Here is a 24,607-nt window from a genome sequence, read left to right as displayed (position 1 = left end):
AATTGGGCAGTTGGCTCATACGACAAAAAGGGAAATCACATTTATATTCCTTATTCTTTTTTGTTTTGTTTTGTTTTTGGTTTTTCAAAGTAGGGTCTCACTCTAGCCCAGGCTGACCTGGAATTCACTATGTAGTCTCAGGGTGGCCTTGAATTCACCATGATCCTCCTACCTCTGTCTCCTGAGTGCTGGGATTAAAGGCATGTGCCACCACACCCAGCTATATCCCTTATTCTTATCTTAAACCAAAACAAGTTCCAATTAACTATTTCCATGTAAAATTAAAGAGTTAAATAAAATTCAGGTAATGTGAGTGTGGCATAGGACTTGAAAAGGGCCTAGTGCCTAACGCAGAGACAAAGAGAAAATTGAGCACTTCTCAAGACAAAATGGAAAACCTTCACACCACCGCCCATCACAAACCCACGGGCAAACAGTGAGGCAAGCGTGTCGTAAGCCACTAGCCAAGCATGCACTTGAGAGAGCCGTTTAAAGTTCCTGAGAGAAAATAGTCAATGGGCATAATGAGGCAACTTCCAAGAGAAGAAATACAAATTGTGGATACAGGAGAAAAGCTCACCCAACCCACTGAGAGTGATTTTTTTTAAACTGAAGTTTATTTATTTGCTTGGCAGGGGCGAGTAGGTGGATGGATAGGTGAGTGTGGATGCTCCAGGGTCTATTACCATTGCAAATGCATGCCTGTCCAGTTTTATGTGGGTGGCTGGGGAATTGAACCTCAGGCCAGCAGATTTTGCAAGCAAGCACCTATAACAACTAAGCGATCTACCCAGACCCCAGTTTTTTGTTGTTGTTGTTTATTTTTATTTCTTTGGCAGCAACAGACAGAGAAAGAGGCAGAGAGAGAGAGAGAATGGGTGCACCAGGGCTTCCAGCCACTGTAAACGAACTCCAGATGTGTGCACCCCCTTGTGCATCTGGCGAACGTGGGTCCTGGGGAATCAGGCCTCGAACCAGGGTCCTTAGGCTTCACAGGCAAGCGCTTAACCACTAAGCCATCTCTCCAGCCTCAGACTCCAGTTTTTTTAAAGCAAGTCAAGTCAAGATGAGCTCAATGGCTGATGATTGGGTGGGAAACAGTGGTGATTTCTAAGTCGTGATATTACAGGTGAACTTCTCAGAGTTCACACTTTGAAAACAGAGTCTTCGTCCACATCAAGCAGACTTTATTTCACAGCACTGCAAATGTGGCATTTTTAACAAAGACAGGGTTTTGACAGACTTGCATGGAGAAAAATTACGAGAAATTCATCTCCCTTTGTGTCTTTGTGTCACATTTGGGTAATTTTTGCAGTGTTTCCAACTTTGTTATATTGTGCTGACGTGTTTGTTACATTATGACCAGTGATCTTTGGCATGACTGTAATTGTTTGAGGTGCCATGAATTGTATCCATAACATATGGTTCACTTGGTGTGAACTGTCGTGTGTGTTCACACTGTTCCACCGACTGGCCATTAGTGTCCTGTCTCTCTCCCTCTCCTCCAGCCTCCCTAACCTTTGAGATATACCAATATAAAACTGAAACAAGGGCTGGAGAAATGGCTTAGCCCTTGGGCAGTTGCCTGTGAAGTCTAAGGACCCCAATTTGAGGCTTGATTCCCCAGGACCCACGTTAGCCAGATGCACAAGGGGGCGCACGCGTCTGGAGTTCGTTTGCAGTGGCTGGAAGCCCTGGCGCGCCCATTCTCTCTATATATATCTGTCTTTCTCTGTCTGTCGCTTTCACATAAATAAATAAAAATAAACAAAAATATTGGAAAAATAACTCTACAATGGCCCATAAGTGTACCACAGAAGGCAGAGTTCTAGGATCCCTTTTTTTGTTTGGGATTTGTTGTTGTTGTTTGTTTGTTTGTTTGTTTGTTTGTTTGTTTGAGATAGGGTCTCACCCCTGCCCAGGCTGACCTAGAATCTTCACTCTGTGGTCTCAGGCTGGCCTTGAACTCACAGTGACCCACCTGCCTCTGCCCCCCGAGTGTGCCGCCACACCAGCCTGTCACCCCATTTTCAAAGATCAGTGAGGAAGGTGTATTAACCACTGAAGAGCCTGAAAGCGTCTTGCCCCAAACAGGAAGCCAGCTTGTAAATGTAGAATAAACATTCTTTTTTGTTGTTTGTTGTTGTTGGTTTTGCGAGGTAGGGTCTCACTGTAGGCTGACCTGGAGTTCACTACGTAGTCTCAGGGTGGCCTGGAACTCATGGCAATCCTCCTACCTCTGCCTCCTGAGTGCTGGGATTAAAGGCGTGCGCCACCACACCTGGCTTACTTTCTTCTTTTTATGAAAGAGAGAGAGTTGGCGCACCAGGGCCTCCAGCCACTGCAGTCAAACTCCAGATGCTTGCACTACCTTGTACGTCTGGCTTACATGGGTCCTGGGGAATCAAACCTGGGTCCTTAGGCTTTGCAGGCAAGCGCCTTCACCGCTAAGCCCTCTCTCCAGCGCAGGAAACCTTCTTGAAGGAAATTAAAAGCACTGGTCCTGAGAACACACCAGTGGTGAGGAAGCCCACGGCATACTGCTGATGCAGTGACAGTTTGAGAGGTGTAGACAGACAAACTGGCCACGAGGGAACCCAGAGAAGGCTGTAACTCTCTCCAGTCCCACGAAAGCTAAGAGGTGAGGAAGATGGCAGCAGTTGGCTCACAGGCTTAAGGAAAGGAGTCACTCCTCTAACCTAAGTGCAAGGGGACACAGCAAGGGGTGGGCAAAGGCTGCAGCAAAGGGCTCCGAAGATCTAGCTGAGAGACTGAGTCTCGTGAAGACCACAGAGCCTTATGGAGGGGGAGATGCCGTCAAGGACCCTCATGGCTACTGAGAAGTCTATGCTTGGCCTCAGAGCTTCACAGGCTGGCTCTCTTGTTGGTGGGAAATGCAGGTGAAGACTCCAAATTGAAACCAGTGCTAAAGTTCATATGACCCTGGGGCCTTGAGCTTTATACTAAATCTCCTCGGCTTGTGCTCTGTGAGTAGAGCCACAAACCCTGCCTGTTTATTACATGGGCGTCCACTGTTGAGACCTCATGCTCAGGATCCTTTCAAAATGGCACTGGTGACTGGCAATACGCCTCATCTCCCGAGACCTCCGATGGACATGTCCAGCGGAGTGAATGTTGTTTTGGGTCTAATACCACGACTTCCATTCTACAGCCCACTCATTAAGGAGGAATTTCAACTTTCAGATCTTATTGTTTAAAAAATACATTTCAGGCTGGAGAGATGGCTTAGCAATTAAGGCGCTTGCCTGCGAAGCCTGAGGACCCAGGTTTGATGCTTCAGATCCCACGTAAGCCAGACACACAAAGGTGAAGCAAGCGCAAGGTCACACATGCCCACTAGGTGGTGCAAGTGTCTGCCAATTCACTCTCTTAAAAAATACATACACACACACACACACACACACACACACATATATATGGATGGATGGATGGATGGTAAGACAGTCTCAGAGAGTGCTCTGATTGACCTGGGCAATATAAATTCAAGATCCTGCTGGAAAGCAATCACCATTCTAGATGCAAGAAAAAAACAAATTGGTGGGGCTGGGAAAAGGGCTCAGTGGTTAAATGTGCTTACTTGCAAAGTCTTCTGGCCTAGGTTGGATTCCCTAGCAGCCACATAAAGCCAGATGATGCGCAAAGTAGCATCTGTGTCTTACTGTTTGCAGTGGTAGAAGGCCCTTGTGTACCCATTCTCCCTCTCACTCTCTCTCTCTCTCTCTCTCTCTCTCTCTCTCACACACACACACACACACAGAAATAATTTTTTTTTAATTTCATCCAGTACTGGAGAAATGGCTTAGCAGTTAAGGCACTTGCCTATGAAGCCTAAGGACAAAGGTTCAATTCCCCAGTGACCACATAAGCCAGATGCACATGGTGGCACATGCGTCTGGAATTCATTTGCAGTGACTAGAGGCCTTGGCATGCCCATTCTCTCCCTCCCTCTCTCACACACACATACCCAATAAAAAGAATAAAACATGAAAACAATAAGAACAAGTTTATTCATGGGCTGGAGAGATGGCTGAGCAGTTAAGGTGCTTGCCTGAGAAGCCTAAGGATCCAGGTCCGATTCTCCAGGTCCCACGTAAGCCAGATACTCAAGGTGGTACATGCATCTGGAGTTCATTTGCAATGGATGGAGGCCCTGACACACCCATTCATATTCTCTCTCTCTCCCTCTCTCTCTCTCTCTCTCTCTCTCTCTCCCTCCTCTCTCTCTCTCTCTCTCTCTCTCTCTCTTTCTCTCCCTCTAGTAAAATAAGGGCTGGAGAGATGGTTTAGCGGTTAAGGCATTTGCCTGCAAAGCCAAAACACCCCAATTCAATTCCCCAGGACCCATGTAACACAGACGCACAAGGGGGCACATGCATCTGGAGTTGGTTTGCAGTGGCTGGAGGCCCTGACATGCCATTCTGTCTTTCTCTCCTTCTCTCTCACTCTCAAATAAAAAAACTTACTTAAATAATTTTAAGATAAGTAAAATAAAAATAAAAATAAATAAATAAATAAAAGCTCATTCACTGAAGGCCCAGGTGGACCTTGGCATCTTTTGGCAAGGAAAGAGTTTACAGTCAGGATGTGAACACGTTTAAGACACCATACTATTGCACACTTAATCCACTACAATATAATGTAAATATCCTTCTTTTAAAATATTTTATGTATTTACTTGAGGAAGAGAAAGAGGTAAATAGAGAGAGAGAGACTCTCTAGAGGATAGGTATGTCAGGGCCTCTAGCCATGCAAAGGAATTCCAGATACTCCCTGCAATTGATCTCCTGGTACTTAGGGGTCTTCTCCTGTGGAAAACCAAAGGTCTTAAAGTTGGCACGTGTGTGTCCTCTCAACAGACTGGCTTGGAGGCCAGCAGACCAGAGAGAAACCAGCCCTGCCTGGTCATCACTGAGCTGCCGCACCCAGGGGGTTAGTTTCTTCCAGGCTTTGACAATGGCCGACAAGTCACCATACTAACAAGACCCTCACTGAGAAAGTTTTCTCTACTTAGGTGTTTTTTAGGTTTTGCTGGACTTGGCTTTTTATATAAGTTTTCTTTTCCTTCTATATCCCCATGGAATATACTAGTTGCCAGCTTTGGCCTGAAGATGTTGTTTTGGCTTTCTATCCCCCCACCCCCCCGCTCTCTCCCTCTCTCTCTCTCTCTCTCTCTCTCTCTCTCTCTCTCTCTCTCTCTCCCATCTGTATCTCTTTTTCCCTCCCTCCCTTCCTCCTGCCATCTTTCTCTCTCTTTCCCTTCTCCCCACCATGGGAAACACCCGTGTTACAGAGCACAGAGGAAGGAGGAAAGGAACAGATGGAAGGACCTAGAGAAAGGGCCAAAGAAAGATGAGACCATTCCAGAAAGGGAAAAAGACAGGCGTAGGGGCCCAGGGCTGCCTTTGATGTCCAGGGGCCCCTCTTTATCTCTCAGATTCTCAGCTTCCTTATCCATAAGTGGGGGTGTGCTTCAAGGACCCCCAACATGTTGGGGAAACCTCCAGATCTAGTGGGAGTTAAGCAGGCAGCCCTGAACAGAGATCAGATGAGTGTCCTCAGGTGGCAACAGCCACTGTCCCCTAGCTTCAGCTTGTCCTGGGACACGGGCCTTGGCTTGTTCTCTGGGGCTCGCTGGGAAGGGAGGGAGGGAGGGAGAACCATGATCAATTTAACAGCTGAGGAGCATCCAGTGGGCCATTTCCCAGCTGGGCTAGGCTGCCAATGACACGTTCCCAGGGTGTGCTACGCGGTAGCAAAGCAGGATTCTGGCAAGCCCGGAATTCTGGGTGTTTTGACCATGTGACTGAAATCCCGGGGACAGTGTGGAACGAGCCTCTACTTGGCACCCAGTATGCCCCCGACACCTGCACTGCCCCAACACTTGCACTTTTCTCATACATCCTTCCTGGTTGACACAGAGGAACCTGGGCTTCAGAGATGCTAGAGATCTGGCTCAAGGACGCAGCCTAAGTTAGATCTGAACTTCAGTGTGTGTCGATCCCAAGCCCGTTCTTCTCACATCAACAGTGACTTTAGTCTGTGTTCCCCAGATATCTCAGGAAGCCCCGCAGGTATGGGTTTGGGGGAGCACAGCAGGCCAACGCAGCTCCCCCTTCCCTCACTTCATGGGCTCCCAACCCACATGCAAACAAGCGCTTGTCGTTCGACCGCCCCCGTCTTGGGGTGCTTAATAATGTGACCCTTTGCACGGGGCCCTGCCAGGCTCACAAGGGCCCTCGATGCAGCAGCGGAAAGCCTCCGGCCGCAGCCTCCCCTCTGCTTCTTCCCTTCCAGCGAGACCATCATGTTCCTGCATCAGATTTTTTACCAAGGCCTGAAGGCACGCATCTCCAGCTGGCCCACGCTAGTCCTGGGTGAGTAGCCATTCCCACAGGGTGCCCCGCCACTTCCCTCCCCAGTCGCCACTTGGGAGCAGTCCTGTCCCTCCAGAGCATCTGTGTGCGGCCCCCGCAGAGCCCCTCAGAGGGGCAGCTGCGAAAGACGAGTCGTCAACAGTCATGTTTGTAAAAGAGAAAAAGAGACACTTACAGGTTTTTTATTATTATTATTATTCACTTTTCCTTCCAGAAAAGAATGCATATACAGGCCTACTTGGAAACATCTAAAACTCCAGAAAAGTAGCAAACACTTAAATTGTCACCTGCCCCCAAAGGCAACCACGCCAGCTGCCTCTCAGAGTTCTTTTCCGTGTTTCCCTTGTGGAGGTTCAAGGGTTTCTGTCTTTTCCCATTCTCTACAACCGAAACACATTGAGTTTGTCGGTCTTACTGTGACGACATCATAGCAGGGCGTTTCATCCTACGTAGCATGACACTGCAACATTACCCCATTACATCGTAGCTTCGCAGACTTCTAGAAGAACCAATGTCTCATGCCAAGTTTTTTGATACCAGGGTGATGCTCCAGTGCCCTAAAATGTGACTGTCATCCCAGCAGCCAGCTCTCGTCCATCCGCGGCTCTGAGCGTCACTCCAAATCCTTGTCCTCAGAAATGATCACTCGTTATACAAAGCTGTTTCCGTGTTGCGGGGGGGGGGGGTGTCTTTCCTTTGGGATTGGCTTCCCAAAGTAAATACAGGGCTGGAGAGATGACTCAATGGTTAAGGTGCTTGCCTGCCAAGCCTAAGGACCAGGGTTCAATTCCCCATTACCCATGTAAGCCAGATGCACAAGGTGACGCATGTGTCTGGAATTTGTTTATAGTGGCTAGAGGCCCTGGTGTGTCCATTCTCTCTCTCTCCTTCTTTCTCTTTCTCATAAATAAATCATTTTTTAAAAAGGAAATATGAGAGTGAAATAGTACCTCAGGAGGAAAAAAAAAAAAAAAAGGAAATACAACCAAGGCCTAAAAGGTGCCAGAGGCCCTGGCTTCATTGCACTCCAGAAGGCTCAGTGGAGGGCTGGAGAGATGGCTTAGCAGTTAAAGCAGTTGCCTGTGAAGCCTAAAGACCCAGGTTTGATTCCCCAGGACCCACGCAAGCCAGATGCACAAGGTGGTGCACGGGTCAGGAGTTCGTTTGCAGTGGCTGGAGTCCCTGATGCACCCCTTCTCTTTCTCTCTACATGCCCTTCTCCCTCTCTCTCTCTCTCTCTCTCTCAAATAAACAAATAAAATATTTTTTTTTAATTCGCACAAGAACAGAAGGCTCAGCAGCAGCCCGCGTCACCCCCACACCTGTGCCAGGCCTGAGGCTTTTGTGTCCTGGCCACTCTCTTCGGTTGGCTGCGTGGGAGGGGCCAGGCAGAGCGAGGCCACGGGAGAAACACTCCTTTTGCGTTTCTCACGGCAGAGACCGTGCTTCATGCCACTTCCTTCAGCTGCAGATGGTTCATGGCAAGGGACTCGGCTGGAAACCATGACCACCAGCCCTCCTGTTACTGGGGAATTGAGCCCCTGGGGCCTGACGGGGACACGGGCCCTGCCCCACCGCCTGTACGCCATCTCCCCTCTGAGCATCCCAAGTCACTGGTGCCACTGGACCTCTAACTCAGAGGTGGCCTCATTGCTGGGCCCATGGTAGAACACGGGGTTACCAGAGTCACCGAGGAGGGCTGCCTCTCTCTGAGCCTGGCCCAGGTCTCTCCGGGTGGACTGGGAGGCCAAGGGCTTGGGGGCGTCTGGTCCCGGCGTGCCCTGGCCCACTGATGCCACCCACCCTGCAGCCGACCTGTTCGACATCCTGCTGCCCATGCTCAACATCTACCAGGAGTTCGTCCGCAACCACCAGTACAGCCTGCAGATCCTGGCGCACTGCAAGCAGAACCGCGACTTCGACAAGCTGCTGAAGCATTACGAAGCCAAGCCCGACTGCGAGGAGCGGACCCTGGAGACCTTCCTCACCTACCCCATGTTCCAGGTGACCGCAGCGACCTGCCAGGGGGCGGGCGGGGGCGGGGCGGGCCACACTGGGTGCGCAGCCTGGAGGAAACTGCCCTTAGCTCACATCGGCTACCCTGGCGCGCAGAGGGCGAGTGCGTCGCCCACGTGCCTGTCCGTTCCAGCCATGGGTGACGCGAGGGACGGCTCCTCTTCCTTCCCGCCCCCCGCCCCCCCACCCCCCCCCCCCCGCCGCAGCAGAACCCCAGACCGTAGGAGAGCCCTCACTCAGGTCCGGGGTTAGCTGAGGTCAGAAATGCAGCCTGCTTCCCTCCTCGGCCTGCTGGAGAAATGAGCCAGGCTCAAGGGACCGCTCTTGCCTCTCTGTCTCACCTTCTGTCCCATTCCCTTGTTGCGCTGCTTCTCTCATGCTGCCATACCTGCCCTGTCCTCCCCCCATCCCCCCTTGCTCCCTGCCCACCTGTCTTTTTACCCTCTGCCACCGCCTCTCGGGCTCTGCCCCTCCCTGTCCCCTGCTGCCCGCAGATTCCCAGGTACATCCTGACGCTCCACGAGCTGCTGGCCCACACGCCCCACGAGCACGTGGAGCGCAACAGCCTGGACTATGCCAAGTCCAAGCTGGAGGAGCTGTCCAGGTGAGTGACCTCCCTCGGCGCCGCCACAGGTCACGCAGAGCCGGGTGGGGACTTCCTCGGGTTGGGATGTGAGGAAAGACGGTGTCTCACCTCAAACGTGGGCGTCCTTTGTGGCTTACAGCAAAGTCCAGGTGGGATGGCATGGGTGGCACAATGGCCCTGGCACAGATGGAACCTAAAGAAGAGCCCTGAGCTCTCAAGTGGATGCATCACCCAGGAGAGGGAGCTGCCCAGAGACTCCCAGGGCCCAATTCCTCTCTTTTCCAATGTCAGTGCGTTAGAAGCTGTGGTTGAGCTGGGCACGGTGGCACACACCTATGATTGGGAGGTGGAGGCAGCAGCATCAGCTGCATAGCAAGTATCCTGGGAACCCACCAAGGCGAACACCTTTTCCCACCAACACCCATTCTTTAAGAAGCTAAATGTCGCCATCTTCTGGAGAATAGGAGTATTGCAGCAATCGGAATGGACAGAGTTGTTTAGTTCTCCGGGAAGGTTGAGAGTATGGAAGGCTGGAGCCAACCAAATTGCCAGGAGCTCAAAAAATAAGGCCACTCCAGGGTCCAAACCACATTAAATAGACAGTCACATAAAGATATGATGGAAGTCAGGGAGTTGAAATGTAGACCACTTGCTCAGCATGAGCCAAGACCGGAACTTGAGCCAGTAAGGAGATGGGAGATGAACTTTGTCCTATGGATGAGAACAGGAACAGTATGCTAAGACAAAGGTAGTGAACAAAGGATGTCCTGGACTACCATCTCCCTCCTGGGCCGGCTGTCTATCCAGTATGGCTCAAGCCTTGCAATCTGACTGGCCTGCTTCCAAGCTACTAATTTCTTTTTTTTTATTAATTTTTTAAATTTTTATTAGCATTTTCCATGATTATAAAAAATCCCGTGTTAATTCCCTCCCTCCCCTCCCCCACTTTCTCCTTTGAAATTCCATTCTCCATCATATTACCTCCCCATAACAATCATTGTACTTACATATATACAATATCAACCTATTAAGTACCCTCCTCCCTTCCTTTCTCTTCCCTTTATGTCTCCTTTTTAACTTACTGACCTCTGCTACTAAGTATTTTCATTCTCACGCATAAGCCCAGTCACCTGTAGCCAAGCTACTAATTTCCAAGAGGGTTCCAAAATCCAAGAGGTTTTTCCAAAACAAGTACCTGGCTCCCTGACCTGTCTAAAGGATAAAAGCAGGCAGTGCCTGTGACATGCAGACACTCAAGAGATGCATGCTGCCTTCCCCTTCTGAGCCACAGGGCGCCGTGAGGGTCTGGGGTGCCGGCCTTCTCTTAGGTCCAGTCGGAGGCACTGGGAGGCAGGGGCAGCGTATCTCTGAGGGTGGGACTTCTGTTCCCTCAGGATCATGCATGACGAAGTGAGCGAGACAGAAAACATCCGGAAAAACCTGGCCATCGAGCGCATGATCATCGAGGGCTGCGAGATCCTTCTAGACACCAGCCAGACCTTCGTTCGCCAAGGTAGGGCCTCCTCCGGGCTGCACCCCCACAGGAGGAGCCCACGTGGAGGAACACGCCATTGGGGAGTGGTCCCAGCTGCTGGCTTGGAGGCAACGGCTCTATGCAGAAGTGGGGTCCACACATATAAATGTAGATGGTATTGATTTCACAGTTCCCCGCACTCCAGATGTAAACATGATTCTACCCAGATGGCCCTGGGCTTCCTATGGTAAACACTGACAGATCCTTTAGAGAAGAAAGTAGGATGTGGAGGATGAGGACAGATACCGCTAGGCCTTGGGAATCTCATGACTTGGGGTGTTCCAGGGGAGGTGGGAGGGAAGAGCCCAGGCTCTTCTGTTTCTCACAAAAGCAGGTCTTTCCAGCTCCAGAGGGGAAGCGGGTCTGAGAGGTAGGCCCTGTTGAGCTCATAGTACCTTAAGCTTTCACATCAATCTGAGAGACATCGAAGTTGGGATGCATTTGAAGGTCATCTCGCTGGGTTTGCATGCTCTGTGGGAAACAGCTGCAGCCTTTGTACCCTAGAGGGACCATTGCCTCCAAATGGACCCCCAGCATCCCATTTCCTCAGCCCCCAGTTCTCTGACTAGCGAAAACCATGCCAGAGACACCACTGTCCTATGCAGCTGCTTTTGGCCCCTGTCACTCTTGGAGAGGGCCTGATATCTTTGGAATGTCCTACTCAGTCCCTGTGTGTGACCCCCTAAGCCCCTTCCCAGGCTCACCTGTGACGCAATGCACCCAGAGCCACCCCCATCTCCTGGTTCTCTCCTGAGCTGCACAAGGGGCGCTCGCTCTCTGCAGAAGCATTCGCATGTAGAATCTTTGAAGGAAACCCCAAACGAGCTTGGCTTAGAAGCAGGGTCAGAAATGTGGCCCCTCCCATGGTGGGCAGTGCCCTCACAGCCAAGAACGTATCCCATCACCCCGGCCAGAGCACTTCTTCCCCTGCACAGGGGGAGGGCCTGCAAACCCCGCCAAAACTTGACAGCCACTCAGTCAACAGGTCCGTGCCCCGGCCTTCGGATCCCCAGAAAATAGAGCCAGCTCCACCCTGCAGAAGCCCTGTGCAGAGGACAGAGAGGAAGAAGAAACACAAGAACATGTCACAGATGGGGATCTCCAATGCAATGGGGCCCAGAGCAGGGCAGAGGATGGGGACAGGGAGGGATTTCCCAAGGAGATGGGTGATGTGGCGGGCGCATAGGTGACATTAGCTGTAGAGGAGGGACACAGTCACGAGAGAGGAGCTGGGAGGTGAAGCCAACTCAGATCACTCTGGGTGGAGGGAAGGGGGCAGGCCAGGGACTAAAGGCCTGAATCCTCGGGACAGAAAGGACTGTGGAGGAGGAATCCATGAAGCACGTGTCAGGCAGGGCCACCAGCACGGGGCCGGCAGAAGGACTCCGCAGCAGCCGCCCATCTGTCCAGTATGACTTGCTAGGGTACGACGCCGAGGGTCAGGGGCCCTGTCCCCGCCCTGCAGCTGAGTGCCAGGACTGATGATGTCAGCCGCAAGTAGCCACGCGTGTGCAATATATCTTATCAATCCCTCCAAGCCTGCCCCCGGCTCCCCATATGTTCAGCCTCTCTCACCCCCCAGACCTCAGCCCAGCTCATCACCCTCACCTCGTGGGCCGAGCCCTCTAGGACCCCTTTGCTTACCAAGACCCTGGCCCCTGGCTGGGAGGTTGTATTATCTCCTGTCTTATCCGTGTTTCCTCTGATTATGCCCGCCACCTGGGCCCAAGGGTGCCCGGGGGCATTTGGATTGCCTCTGTCCCAGCGCTGCTGCTGCAGCCCCTCAGCTTTCCACGCTGGGCTCACGGCGCCCTCCACCTACAGGTTCCCTCATCCAGGTGCCCATGTCAGAAAAGGGCAAGATCACCAGGGGACGCCTGGGCTCTCTGTCCCTAAAGAAGGAAGGTGAGCGGCAGTGCTTCCTGTTCTCCAAGCATCTCATCATCTGTACCCGAGGCTCCGGAGGGAAGCTTCACCTGACCAAGGTAAGGGCGACAGAAGAGGGGCTCGGACACGTGCCTCAGCCGTGGCAGGAGTGTGGACACTAGCCTAGGGCAGAAGCATCACACGCACACACGCACGCACGCACGCACACGCACACGTGTTTAACAGGGTAGAAGTGAGCAGACCACCACCTGATCTCCCACTGAAGAAATCATAGGAAGTATGAAGATGGCATCAGGACCCCAGCGACTCCTAAGTTGGTCACATTGGCACAGAGGAGCTGGGGTACGACCAGCTCGAGGAGGCGGAAGTATGAATGTCCTGGAGGACATCCGTGTGTGTTTGTGTGTGTGTGTGCATGTGTGTGTGTGTGTGTGTGTGCGTGTGTGTGGCGTGTGTGCACACAGATTTGTGAGAGGGGTCGGGAGCGGGACAGAAAACCATCCCCAGTCAAAGACAAGAACAGCACCCAATCCTTTCTCTCATGCCCACCCAAAGCACCTTCCCTGACTCCCACTCCTCCACCACAGGAAGCCCTCTCTGGGCCAGATGACTCTGGGTGACCAATAAGCTGCTGTCACACTGGCCTGTGCTCTGGACCTCTCCTAACACACACCCAGTAGCCTCTAGTAGGTGGAAGGGAGAAGCGCCGGGGGCCCCTCCTGCTTCCTCACAGGCCCCACGGCCTCTGTTCCAGATGTGCCCTTAGCCACAGCATTCTCTCTCTCTCTCCTGACCTCTCTCCTTCTCATCCTTCGAAGCCTGGCCACGTGACGGCTCTGTGGTCACCGCTGCCTGGGGCTTAAGCAGAATCTACGGCTCCCAGCGTGGCTCATTGATAGCTCAGAACTCAGGATCTGGCTCCCAGCTCTGCCGCATGTATAACCCTAGAAATGTCCTCACCCCGCTTACATTTCATCAGGCCTGTCCCCACAGAGGCATTGCAAAAGGGGGCTTCACAGTGAGCTACCAGTGGCTGTGAATTTACCAATCAAGAACTCCTGTCTGTGTCCGCTGCCGTCTCTCTCAACACCGAGTCCATCCTGTGGAAGCAGACAGGGTTTGAAATCTGCACGTGCTACACAGCCTTGAAGGGGCAGGAAGGTGCCCTTAATTAAGTCAGAGCATCAGGGAAGCTGTTCTTTGGGGACCTGGAGGCCTGGGCCTCAGCCTCCCGTTGAGTGATTAGATAAGCCCTGGCTTCGGGGAATGCACCACGGGTGTTAACATGTCAACAAATTACTTGGTTGGCTGCACAAGGAGAAATTAATTTACAAATATTGAATACTCCAGTTCCATCTAAATAGTGCATCAAGGAAAGCCTTCATTGCTCATTAGCTCTGAGTTCTACTCTGAAGGTCACTGTCCAAGTCAGAACAGGAGATCTCTGTAATCCGCCAGCAGTGGAGTTGACAGGGGAAGGTCACACTGGGACCTCAAGGACGCTTCCTGGTGAGAGTCTGAAAGTCCGTGTTTTAATGTTGGTTAGTTTTATTCATCTTATTTTAAAAATATATATATATATATATTTAACAGAATTAGTATGGATGTTCCAGGGCCTCCTTTTCCTACAAAGGAGCTCCAGTTACATGTGCCGCTTCGTGTATCTGGCTTTACATGTGTATTGGAGAATTGAACCCAGACCAGCAGGCTTTGCAAGCAAGTACCTTTAACCACTGAGCCAACTCTTCAGCCTTTGTTTCATCTTTACAAGTGTGGTTGTATTCTTGAGTGTTAAGTGGTTAGCGTGCTGGCCAAGAACATAGAATCAGAACACTGCTCAAATTCCACCTCTGTGGGGGCTGAGAAAATGGCTCAGAGGGTAAAGCACAAGGACCCCCAAATCCATGTAAGAATGTTGGGCGTGGCTATGCACACCTATAATCCCAGCACCAGAGAGACAGAGGCAGGTGGATCCCCAGGGCTTAATGCCAGCTAGTGAGTCTAGCCAAATCGGTGAGCTCTTGGTTCAATGAGATAACCTGCCTCAAAATAATAATAATAGGGCTGGAGAGATGGCTTAGCGGTTAAGCGCTTGCCTGTGAAGCCTAAGGACCCCGGTTCGAGGCTCGGTTCCCCAGGTCCCACGTTAGCCAGATGCACAAGGGGGCGCACGCGTCTGGAGTTCGTTTGCAGAGGCTGGAAGCCCTGGCGCGCCCATTCTCTCTCTCTCCCTCTATCTGTCTTTCTCTCTATGTCTGTTGCTCTCAAATAAATAAAAAATGAACAAAAAAAATTAAAAAATAATAATAATAATAATAATAAGGTGGAAAAAAAGTTAAGTGGAGAGTGACTGAGAACAACACCAGATATCGACCTCTGACCTCCATTCATGTGCACCCACACACATACTAACACACATGCACACATACATGCACACACACACAAAAAAACTCCAGCTTTGCCATTTACCAGACAGAGCTCAAACAAGTCATGTGACCTCACTAAACCTCAGTTTTCTTATCTGCACAATGGATATTAAAACACTATGAGGATTGAGTGAGGGAGTCCCAGTACCTAGTACCCAGTAAGTGCTCGATAGATAACAGCCGCTGCCAGTCACGTAATAATGAACTGTAATGTGACTGATAGCAAGCCCTTGGGACTAATTCCAGTTGCGAGGCACTATCCCAGAGTACTTTGTGGATATTCAACCACCAGAACTTTCCTCCGAGGCAGACAGTATCACCTTCCCATTTTTTAAAATATTTTTTTAAATTATGTTCACTTTATTTATTTATTTGAGAGTGACAGACAGAGAGAGAAAGAGGCAGAGAGAGAGAATGGGTGCGCCAGGGCCTCCAGCCACTGCAAACAGACTCCAGACACATGCACCCCCTCGTGCATCTGGCTAACGTGGGTCCTGGGGAATTGAGCCTCGAACCGGGGTCCTTAGGCTTCACAGGCAAACACTTAACAGCTAAGCCATCTCTCCAGCCCTCACCTTCCCTTTTTATACATAAAGAATGTGAAGAGCCAGCACATAAAAGGGAGCTGGAACCCAGGCAGCCCACTTCCAGAGCCCACATTTTCTGTTAATATTTATTTATTTATTTGCAAAAAGAGAGAGAATGGGCACACCCCAAGGCCTCTAGCCACTGCAAATGAAATCCAGACACCTGCACCACCATGTGGATCTGGCTTAGGTGGGTACTGGGGAAACGAACCTGGGTCCTTAAGCTTTGCAGGCAAACACCATAACCATTATACCACCTCTCCAGCCCCAGAACCCACATTCTTCTTTTAGAATTTTTTTTTTTAATTTGAGAGAGAGATGGATAGAGAGAATAGGCACTCCAGGTCCTCTAGCCACTGCAGCCGAACTCCAGGCGCGTGTGCCACCAAGTGCATCTGGTTTATGCATGTACTGGGGAATTGAACCTGGGTTCAGGCAAGCATCTTAACCGCTGAGCCATTTCTCAAGCCCCATAACCCACATTCTTAATGACTGTGCTGTGCAGCCTTCAGTAGCTATAATGAAACTGGAACTCCTTCTCTTTAAGCATTGCAAGAGGAACAGAGCCTTAAGTCCCTTCTGGAGGGCACAGGTGGAAGTCTGCAAGCCATAAAATGACCCTGGTTATTGGCATCTGAAGTAGAGAATCTAGGGGTGGAGCTCAGTGGGGAGAACACTTGCCTAGCATTCAGAAGGCCTGGGATTCCAACCTTGCCACTGGAAAAAATGGATGGATGGGTGGGTGGACGGATGGATGGATGGATGGATGGATGGATGGATGGATGGATGGAGAGAATGTCTAGTGGATCTAGTTGAAGTTTGCTGAATTATCAAGCCCAGTGGTATCACAAGGCAAGGTGACAGTTCACTAAGCCCTGACAACTCCCCAAGAACACCAAAGAACAAAGCAAGAGGCAGACCCAGGGCTGCAGAGATGGCTTAGCAGTTAAGGCCTGCAAAGCCTAAGGACCCATGTTTGACTCTTCAGATCCCACATAAGTCAGACACACAAAGGTGAGGCAAGCACAAGGTCACACCTGCCCACTAGGTGGCGCAAGCATCTGGAGTTGGAATGCAGTGGCCGAGGCTCTGGTGCACCAATTCTCTCTCTTTCCCTCCTTCCCTTTCCTGCCCTCTCTCTCTCTAAAATAATATATATATATATAGAGAGAGAGAGAGTCAGACCCAGGGCTCCAGAGTCCCCTCAGATGCCTTCTCCTCACAAGTCGCAGCCTGCAGACTTGGGACCATAATAATGTAGCCAAGTGATTAAAAAACAACAGTTCTGAATTTTACAGCAAAAAAAAAAAAAAAGTGGGCTGGAAAGATGGCTTAACACTTAAGGTGCTGGCCTACAAACCCTAAGGACAGAGGTTCAATACCCCAGTACTCATATAAGCCAGATACACAAGGTGGTGCCTGCATCTGGAGTTCGTTTGCAGTGGCTGCAGGCCCTTGCACGTCCATTCTTTCTGTCTGTCTCTCCCTCTCTTAAGTAAATAAAATGTATTAAAAAGTTGACAGCCTACCCTGTGAGTATTTTCATATAGAAATTAATCCCTCCGGGCGTGGCGGTGCACGCCTTTAATCCCAGCACTTGGGAGGCAGAGGTGGGAGGATTGTGAGTTCGAGGTCACCCTGAGACTCCATAGTGAATTCCAGATCAGCCTGGGCTACAGTGAGACCCTACCTCGAAAAACCAAAAAAAAAAAAAAAAAAAGAAATTAATCCCATGACTGGTTCTATATTAGCATTAGTTACTGTATTGATTATCTGTTGTCATGTAACAAAATACTCCCAAATAGAGTTGCTAAGACAAATATTTACTAATTCACAGTGGTTGTTGGTCAGGAGGTGAGTAGTGACTTCGGAGTGGCCTTGACTCAGGGCTAGCATGGATATACAGTCATGATCATCAGCCAAGTAACAGCGCCCTGAAGCTTGTCAGACCAGGAATCCTTTCTAAGACGGTGTGCTCATGTGGCTGTTGGCTGGAGGCCTCAGCGCCTCATTCACACACCTTTTCCCGTGGCATGTCATTGGTTTTTCCTAGAACAGGTGGTCGAAGAGAGAACAAGAGAGCAAGTGGGGAGGGGCCTGTGGTCCCCAGTTTTATATCAGCACTTCCATGTTATTCTTTTTATCAGACACAGGTCATTGGATCCAGCCCACACCTAAGAGGGAGAGAAGTACACGTTTGACTTTCAGGGAGAGGAGGGTCAAAAAATCTGTGGCTATGTCTTACGACCACCAGATTCTTATTTATTTACTTACTTACTTATTTATTTATTTGCAAGAAGGGAGACAGAGAGAGAAAGAGTGGATATGCCAAGGCCTCTGCTCAACAAACTCCAGATGCATGGACCATTTTGTGCATCTGGCTTTATGTGGCACTGGGGAATTGAACCTGGGGTGTTAGGCTTTGTAGGCAAGTGCCTTAACTGCTGAGTCATCTCTCCAGCCCCAAAGTTTGGGGGTTTTCTCCCCTTTCTTTCTTTTTTTTTTTTTTTTTTTTTTTGAGGAAAGACCTGGAACTCACTCTGTAGTCCCCAGGCCTCAAACTCACAGTGATCCCCTTACCTTGCCTCCCAAGTGCTGGGAGTAAAGGCGCGCCCCACATCTGGCTCCGGATTCTTTTGTTTGTCACCGTAATGTCAAAGGATCTCATAACCAAGAGGTGCTAATACATTCACAGGAGACACTCTGGCTAATGCTAGGAATTGAGTACCTGATCTGGGACTGAGACTAGGTCCCCACGCCTTTCTCTGACCCCACCAACAGCTCACTGACTAAGTGAGGTGGGCAAGATACTTGACATCTCTGAATTTGTTTCTTCCCCTGTAAAATGAGACCAGCAATACCTGCCATGGTTCTATAGAGTTGGTCTTTTTCCCTATTGGTAACTGGCCTGAAAAGAGGATTTCAAACTTCTGTAGATTTGGCCTGTGAGGTGATCCTCAGAGATGCTGTTAGAAGGCCACAGACTCCAGCCTCTCTGCTCAAAGCCTGAACTCAGCCTTCATCAAGGACCATCTCCCTAAGACGATCTCATTTCACTGGCCTCAATGGGCTTCATACATGAAGCTAGCATCCTTCAGCCTGTGATGCAAATGCCCACTTGGCATACACACTACATACACATGTCCACACATACACACACGTATGTGTGTGCACACATGGATGTTCAGTGCAAAGTCCCTTCCAGCCTTGATGTTCGGGGCCTTCTAAACTACCTCCTGGACCCCGATCCGAGGCGGTTCCTGCTGCTCTCTTTCAGAATGGAGTAATATCCCTCATCGACTGCACACTGCTGGAGGACCCAGAAAGCACGGAAGAGGAAGGTCAGTGTGTAAGCTGTTTGTGCATTGTACGCTCACACAGATACACAGACACATGCTCGCTTGCTCACCCAACAAGATTGGGTCCCACTATCAGCTCTTATTGGGAGAAAGAGCCCATGCTTGCTGAGATACAGACAAGCCAGGGACTGGATCTTTGAAGACAGTAGGTGATGGCTTTGATCCACCATCTGCGTTTCTTCCAAGCTCATTGGCCAGTTGATGCCATTGGACTTCACAGGGTGTGGGGTAGGGGAGCGTCAAAGCATTTCAGTAAGTGTTCCTGACGTAGCCATGTGCTATAAGTACAGGGACTCACAGAGCGCCTGTCCTGCTTCTGCCCTCTAGTGGAAAGGAAGAGATAGAGTGTGGGGGGAGCAGCTGTCTTGGTCCTACTGTGCGGCTATAACAGAAAAGCACAGGGTGAGTGATTTGCAAGCAATGGAAGCTTGTAAATAACACCTGCCCACTAGGTGGCGCAAGCATTGTTATGGAGACCTGGAGAGTCCAAGATCAAGAGGCCTCCTTTGATGAGGCCCTTCCTTTTATTTTTAAATTATTTATTTATTTGAGCGCAATAGACAGACACACACACACACACACACACAGAGAGAGAGAGAGAGAGAGAGAGAGAGAATGGGCACACCAGGGCCTCCAGGCACTGCAAGCAAACTCCAGATGCATGTGCCACCTTGTGCATCTGGCTTACGTGGGTTCTGGGGAATCGAGCCTTGAACCAGGGTCCTTAGGCTTCATAGGCAAACGCTTTACCGCTAAGCCATCTCTCCAGCCCCAAGCCCTTCCTTTTGCATGTAAAACAAGGTATCATATGACCGGGGAAGTGGTAAGACCAGGGCCAAATCATTCTTCATACTGGGACTTCTGAAACTTGTTCCACTCACAACTCCATTTCACCTCAGAAATGTTTGCACAACCCCAGATATATAGGTATGCAAGTAAAATATTTATCAATAATAAATCACAAATATATTTATTTTAAAACAACTCTTTAGGATATATATCCATCTATATATATATAGATAGATATTCACTACTTATTAAATGCAAAAGCAAGTTTGCATAGTAATGAAATGGATGTGCTTGCTTATTTTTACAGAAAGAATTAAATCTTGGCTGAACATTGGAAGATGTAGTGCATCTTCAGTGCTTTTCAGAGTTGATCAATATTTTGATTTTATAATTGCCAGTTCTGAGAATGCCACTTTGTATCACTCCTGCCCTGAAACACCCACACCTCAGCACCCCACTTTTCAAAGAAACCAGCATGGTCCCCTAAGCCTCCATACCAAATAAACTCCCCTGTGCCTAGCAAAGCATCTGAAAACTCCTGAGTGCCAGATCTAGAAGGGATAAGACCTCAGCTGTATCACTCCTCCTCCTGCTGCTCAGAAGAGCAGCTGACGCCCAGAGAATGGCGCCACAGCAGGGTCACAGAGTGGTGGGCAACAGAACAGCCCAGACTGGCACAGATAGTCACAGCTGTCCACCCCCAGTTAACACAGAGACAATTTTGGAAGAAGCCAGACACTATGAACATAGCCTTCCCAATAAAGAGCTTCCGGGCTGGAGAGATGGCTTAGCAGTTAAGGCATTTGCCTGCAAAGCCAAAGGACCTCAGTTCGATTCCCCAGGACCCATGTAAGCCAGATGCACAAGGTGGCGCATGCATCTAGAATTCATTTGCAGTGGCTGGAGGCCCTAGCGCACCCATGCTCGCCCTCTCTCTCTCTCTCTCTCTCTCTCTCTCTCTCTGCCTCTTTCCTTCTCTCACTCTCTCAAATAAATAAATAATATTTTTAAAATTAAAATAAATAAATAAAGAGCTTTCAAGGGCCCCAGGGCCTAACATGGATAGCTAGCTTGAGGTTTGATCCCTAGCACTGAAAGAAAAGAGAGAGAGAGGGAGTTGAAGGGACTTTCCACATTAAGAGCAGTAATAAAACAACCCAGGATTTACTTTCCCATAGAGAAACTCTAAACTAAACTGAATGCCTAGCTCAGTCCGTAAAAATTTCAAAGGTCAACATGTTTGGGCATTAGCAGGTCAGCCTGCCTGTGAAGCTGGGTCTAGCCCTGGCTTAGCGGCCTCCCTTACGGCGGGTGGGGTGGGGGAGGCTCTTAGCTGAGTCCGCCCTCAGGACCTTAGCTGCCCATTGGGGCACTGAGGGCAGAAGACAAATTCCATAATTCTGCTTCTGAATTTGAACAGTCCCTATGTGGCTGTAAGATAGTTTTGCACATCAGAGTTTTTTTTGTGTGTGTTTGGAATGAGGACTCCCTGCTTAGTAAAAAATAGATAAAAGATATATTTAAATATTTTAGTTATTTGAGAGAGAGAGAGAGAGAGAGAATGGGCGTGCCAGGACTTCCCAACACTGCAAACGAACTTCAGACACATGTGCCACCTTGTTCATCTGGCATTATGTGGGTACTGGGGAATTGAACCTGGGTCCTTAAGCTCTGCAAGCAAGCGCCTTAACCACTAAGCCATCTCTCTAGCCCCTAAAAAAGCTATTTTGAAAGTAGTAGCCAGTGGCCTAGCGCTCTCCCAGCACAGAGCCTCCACTGGAGCCTAAGACAAAAACCAGCAAGGTGTTGTCCAACCGCACGGGTGCCCACAGTCCCTCCTCTGCTAACTTCATGTTTGTCACTGCAAAAAGCTAAAGGGCCTGGCCAGGACATAGACCACTTGGACTTTAAGATCGGGGTGGAGCCGAAGGATTCCCCACCCTTCACGGTCATCCTGGTGGCCTCGTCCAGGCAGGAGAAGGCGGCGTGGACCAGTGACATCAGCCAGGTGAGCAGCTGAGGCTTGTTTCTGAGAGGGAGAGGGAGTGGGAGGCGGGGGGGGGGGGACCAGACTCCTGCAGGTCCGTGGCCCCGACCCTGAGTGAGCCAGGTGATCCATCCCACCTGCACCATCCTCTGAACTCCCTTCAGACTGTGATCTGACAGCCCCTTGCATTTGAGTCATTTACACCTCGCTTTGTGTCCCAGGTCCTTAGTATGCACACACACACACACACACACACACACACACACACACACACACACAATGTCTGAGTAGGTCTGTTCAGGGATGCTGGACGCGGCAGAGCTTGGAGAGAGAGACACACCACGGCCCTGAAACACGGAAGGTGGAGCCTCGGCCTCGGCCCACAGCAAGCATTCTGATCTTTCCACTTATTAGGAGCACAAAGGGCAGGGGGCTGAGTCTGGAAAGAGACTGTCAGCGGCTCAGTGGCTCAGGCCCAGGAGGCAGCAGGCCAGCCCTGTCCCCGTAGTGGAGGAAGCAGGTCTCAGGGTACCCGCAGAGCTGGGCGTCACGTGAGAGGAGCAGAAGCGGGTGAAGGGACCTGGAGAGAGGCCTCTCCTCCTCGGCTTGCGGTGTCCCCACTGCACCTAGAAAGCTTCCCTCACTAGCTCCCCTCCCCCATCCCTGCACCTCATTTCCAGGCAGGGTTTGATCCCCAGCACTGAAGAACATAAAAATGAGTTGAAATTTTCCAGGTTAAGAGCAGTAATAAAATACACGGGATTTACTTTCCCATTGGGGAACTCCAATGTCTAGCCGGACATAAAAGTGTCGACCTTAATTGGCCCAAGAGATAGCAAGTGGCTGGGTCCCCAGCCACCTGCCCCTCTCTCAGTTTCTTTTCTTTTTTTTTTTTTTTTTTTTTTCGTTTTTTTGTTTATTTATTTGAGAGTTACAGACAGACAGAGAAAGAGGCAGATAGATAGAGAGAGAAAGAGAATGGTCACACCAGGGCCTCCAGCCACTGCAAACAAATTCCAGATGCGTGCGCCCCCTTGTGCATCTGGCTCACGTGGGTCCTGGGGAACCGAGCCTTGAACCGAGGTCCTTAGACTTCACAGGCAAGCACTTAACCGCTAAGCCATCTCTCCAGCCCCTCTCATTTTCCTTTTGTTCTTACCAAGAAACCCAACATGCCCTGGGCAGGGGTGGGGTGGGGGAGAGACAGGGAAACCTGAACTTAGCTCTTTCTTGTCCCCAGTGAGGCAGAGCCATCAAAGGCACAGACTGGTATTCATAGCTGTGGGTCTTCCCGTCCCCCTTTGCCCCTTGGGCGCAGTGGAGGCCACCTCCACGCAGGCCCTGTGCTGCCTCCATAGCGCCCTGACCCCTGGGATTTGCTGGTAGAGTCCCAGAGTGGCGGGTGGAGAAGTTGTGCTGAGAAACACAATGACACAACCCTTCCTCTCTTTCGAGAGCCTGGCTTTGACCGGGTTGCTGGGCCCAGAGGCGGGTGCCAGCCTCTGTTATCGGCCTCCTGGCTGCCACTTCCCAGTGACCTTGGCCCCCAAAGAACACACACAGCCCCAACATCAGGACACTCTGTGCTATGCCAGGGAGCTTTTCCAGCTCGGAGCCAGCGGGGAGCCCCCCAGGCCAGAAATGTGAAGACAGGACTCAGAGCCAGGGCGGTATTTGGCTTTTTGCTTGTTGGTTGTTTTTGTTCGTGGCCCAGGATGACCTCAAACTCATGATCCTCCTGCCTCTGCTTCCTAAGTGCCAGGATTACAGGTGTATGGCACCACGCCTGGCATAAGAGATGCATCTTTTAGCTCTGGGCAGGGACTTCTTATTCATCCAAAGCAAACTTTAGCTGATGGGGAGGTTTTTTAGAGGCTGAGAAAATGTCCCATAATTGGCCCTGCTACCAGCAGCTGTGCCTCCCACAACACGTGCACACCCACACACACACACACACACACACACTCGCCATGTACAGGTTAGTGACGTGGAAACCATTCCCAGCATCAGTTGGCACTAGGGTAGGCAAAGGGCAGAGAGCACCGTGTACACCCAGGTGCCGGGGCTCAGAGGCTCAAGTGGCCGCCTCTCAGAAAAAGTCCAGATCACCACGGGGCAGCCCCGTCCCTGAGACTGACCTCAAAGGTGGCAGGCAGCATGGTGACCAGTGTCGGATGCATCTGCCTGGCACCCTGGTGAGCTGGAAGTCATTCGCAAATAGAGAAACTGGAATTCGTGACAGGCAAGTCATCCCCTCAAGGTTACTGCGCTGGGACCTGCTGTCCAGCCGAAGTCCAGAGGAAGCTGCACATTGATCTTGACCTTGCTCAGACACCGCTGAAGCTGAGAACTCGGTGTCAGGCTGGGGCTTGGGAACCTCTCAGCGGGCAGAGAGCCCCAGGTGGGTCTACACCCCAGCCTGGAGACAAGGGCCCTGAGCCCGGCGTCTGCTCTGTTTCTAGTGCGTGGATAACATCCGGTGCAATGGGCTCATGATGAACGCGTTTGAAGAAAACTCCAAGGTCACGGTACCGCAGATGATCAAGTAAGTATCCTCACTGTGCGTTCCGAGGACCCAGCCCCACACAGGGCCGCCAGCACCCTGGGATGGGCCCGCCCCCTGGGGCTCCAAAGATGCTGGGATTCATGCTCTGTCTGGGGCTTGGGGTGTTTGTTTCCTTGCTTGTTTGTTTCGAGTTCATGTCTAGGTGATTGCTTTGGCTCGGTCTTTATGGTTGGTTTGCTTAGCTCATGTTGATTATTTTTTTCATTGGGCTGGATAAAATCTAATGTTAGGAATGAAACTTCATATACCATTTCCGAAAATTTTCTTCTCTTATAAAACGAACATACAGAACATTTCAAAAAAAAAAACACACACACACACAGAAAAGCCATATTGTAGGCTATAGCTGTAGGGCCACCACATATGGCTCCAAACCTTGTGGAATTATGACACAATATTGTCATCTATAAAGTTCATACTCTAGCCGGACATGGTGGTGCACACCTTTTGTCCCAGCACTCAGTAGGCTGAGGTA

The 24,607-nt window shown here is 50.4% G+C and overlaps 1 protein-coding gene across 1 annotated transcript in view; it reads left to right on the top strand.

The window, feature by feature from the left end:
• Positions 1-24,607, top strand: part of Rasgrf1 (Ras protein specific guanine nucleotide releasing factor 1) — a 143,468-nt gene that overhangs the window by 55,060 nt on the left and 63,801 nt on the right. Inside the window, exons 6-13 of the mRNA XM_004660441.3 lie at positions 6,316-6,395; positions 8,206-8,399; positions 8,906-9,015; positions 10,392-10,510; positions 12,356-12,516; positions 18,709-18,772; positions 21,451-21,587; positions 24,029-24,111. Coding sequence (XP_004660498.1) covers positions 6,316-6,395; positions 8,206-8,399; positions 8,906-9,015; positions 10,392-10,510; positions 12,356-12,516; positions 18,709-18,772; positions 21,451-21,587; positions 24,029-24,111 — 948 coding nt within the window. The remainder of the gene's footprint in view (positions 1-6,315; positions 6,396-8,205; positions 8,400-8,905; positions 9,016-10,391; positions 10,511-12,355; positions 12,517-18,708; positions 18,773-21,450; positions 21,588-24,028; positions 24,112-24,607) is intronic.

The sequence above is a fragment of the Jaculus jaculus genome, chromosome 10 (genome assembly GCF_020740685.1).
Source record: "Jaculus jaculus isolate mJacJac1 chromosome 10, mJacJac1.mat.Y.cur, whole genome shotgun sequence".
In the NCBI taxonomy this organism is placed as follows: Eukaryota; Metazoa; Chordata; class Mammalia; order Rodentia; family Dipodidae; genus Jaculus; species Jaculus jaculus.
The sequence above is the reverse complement of the archived record's forward strand: the minus strand, read 5'-3'. Positions and strand labels throughout refer to the sequence as shown.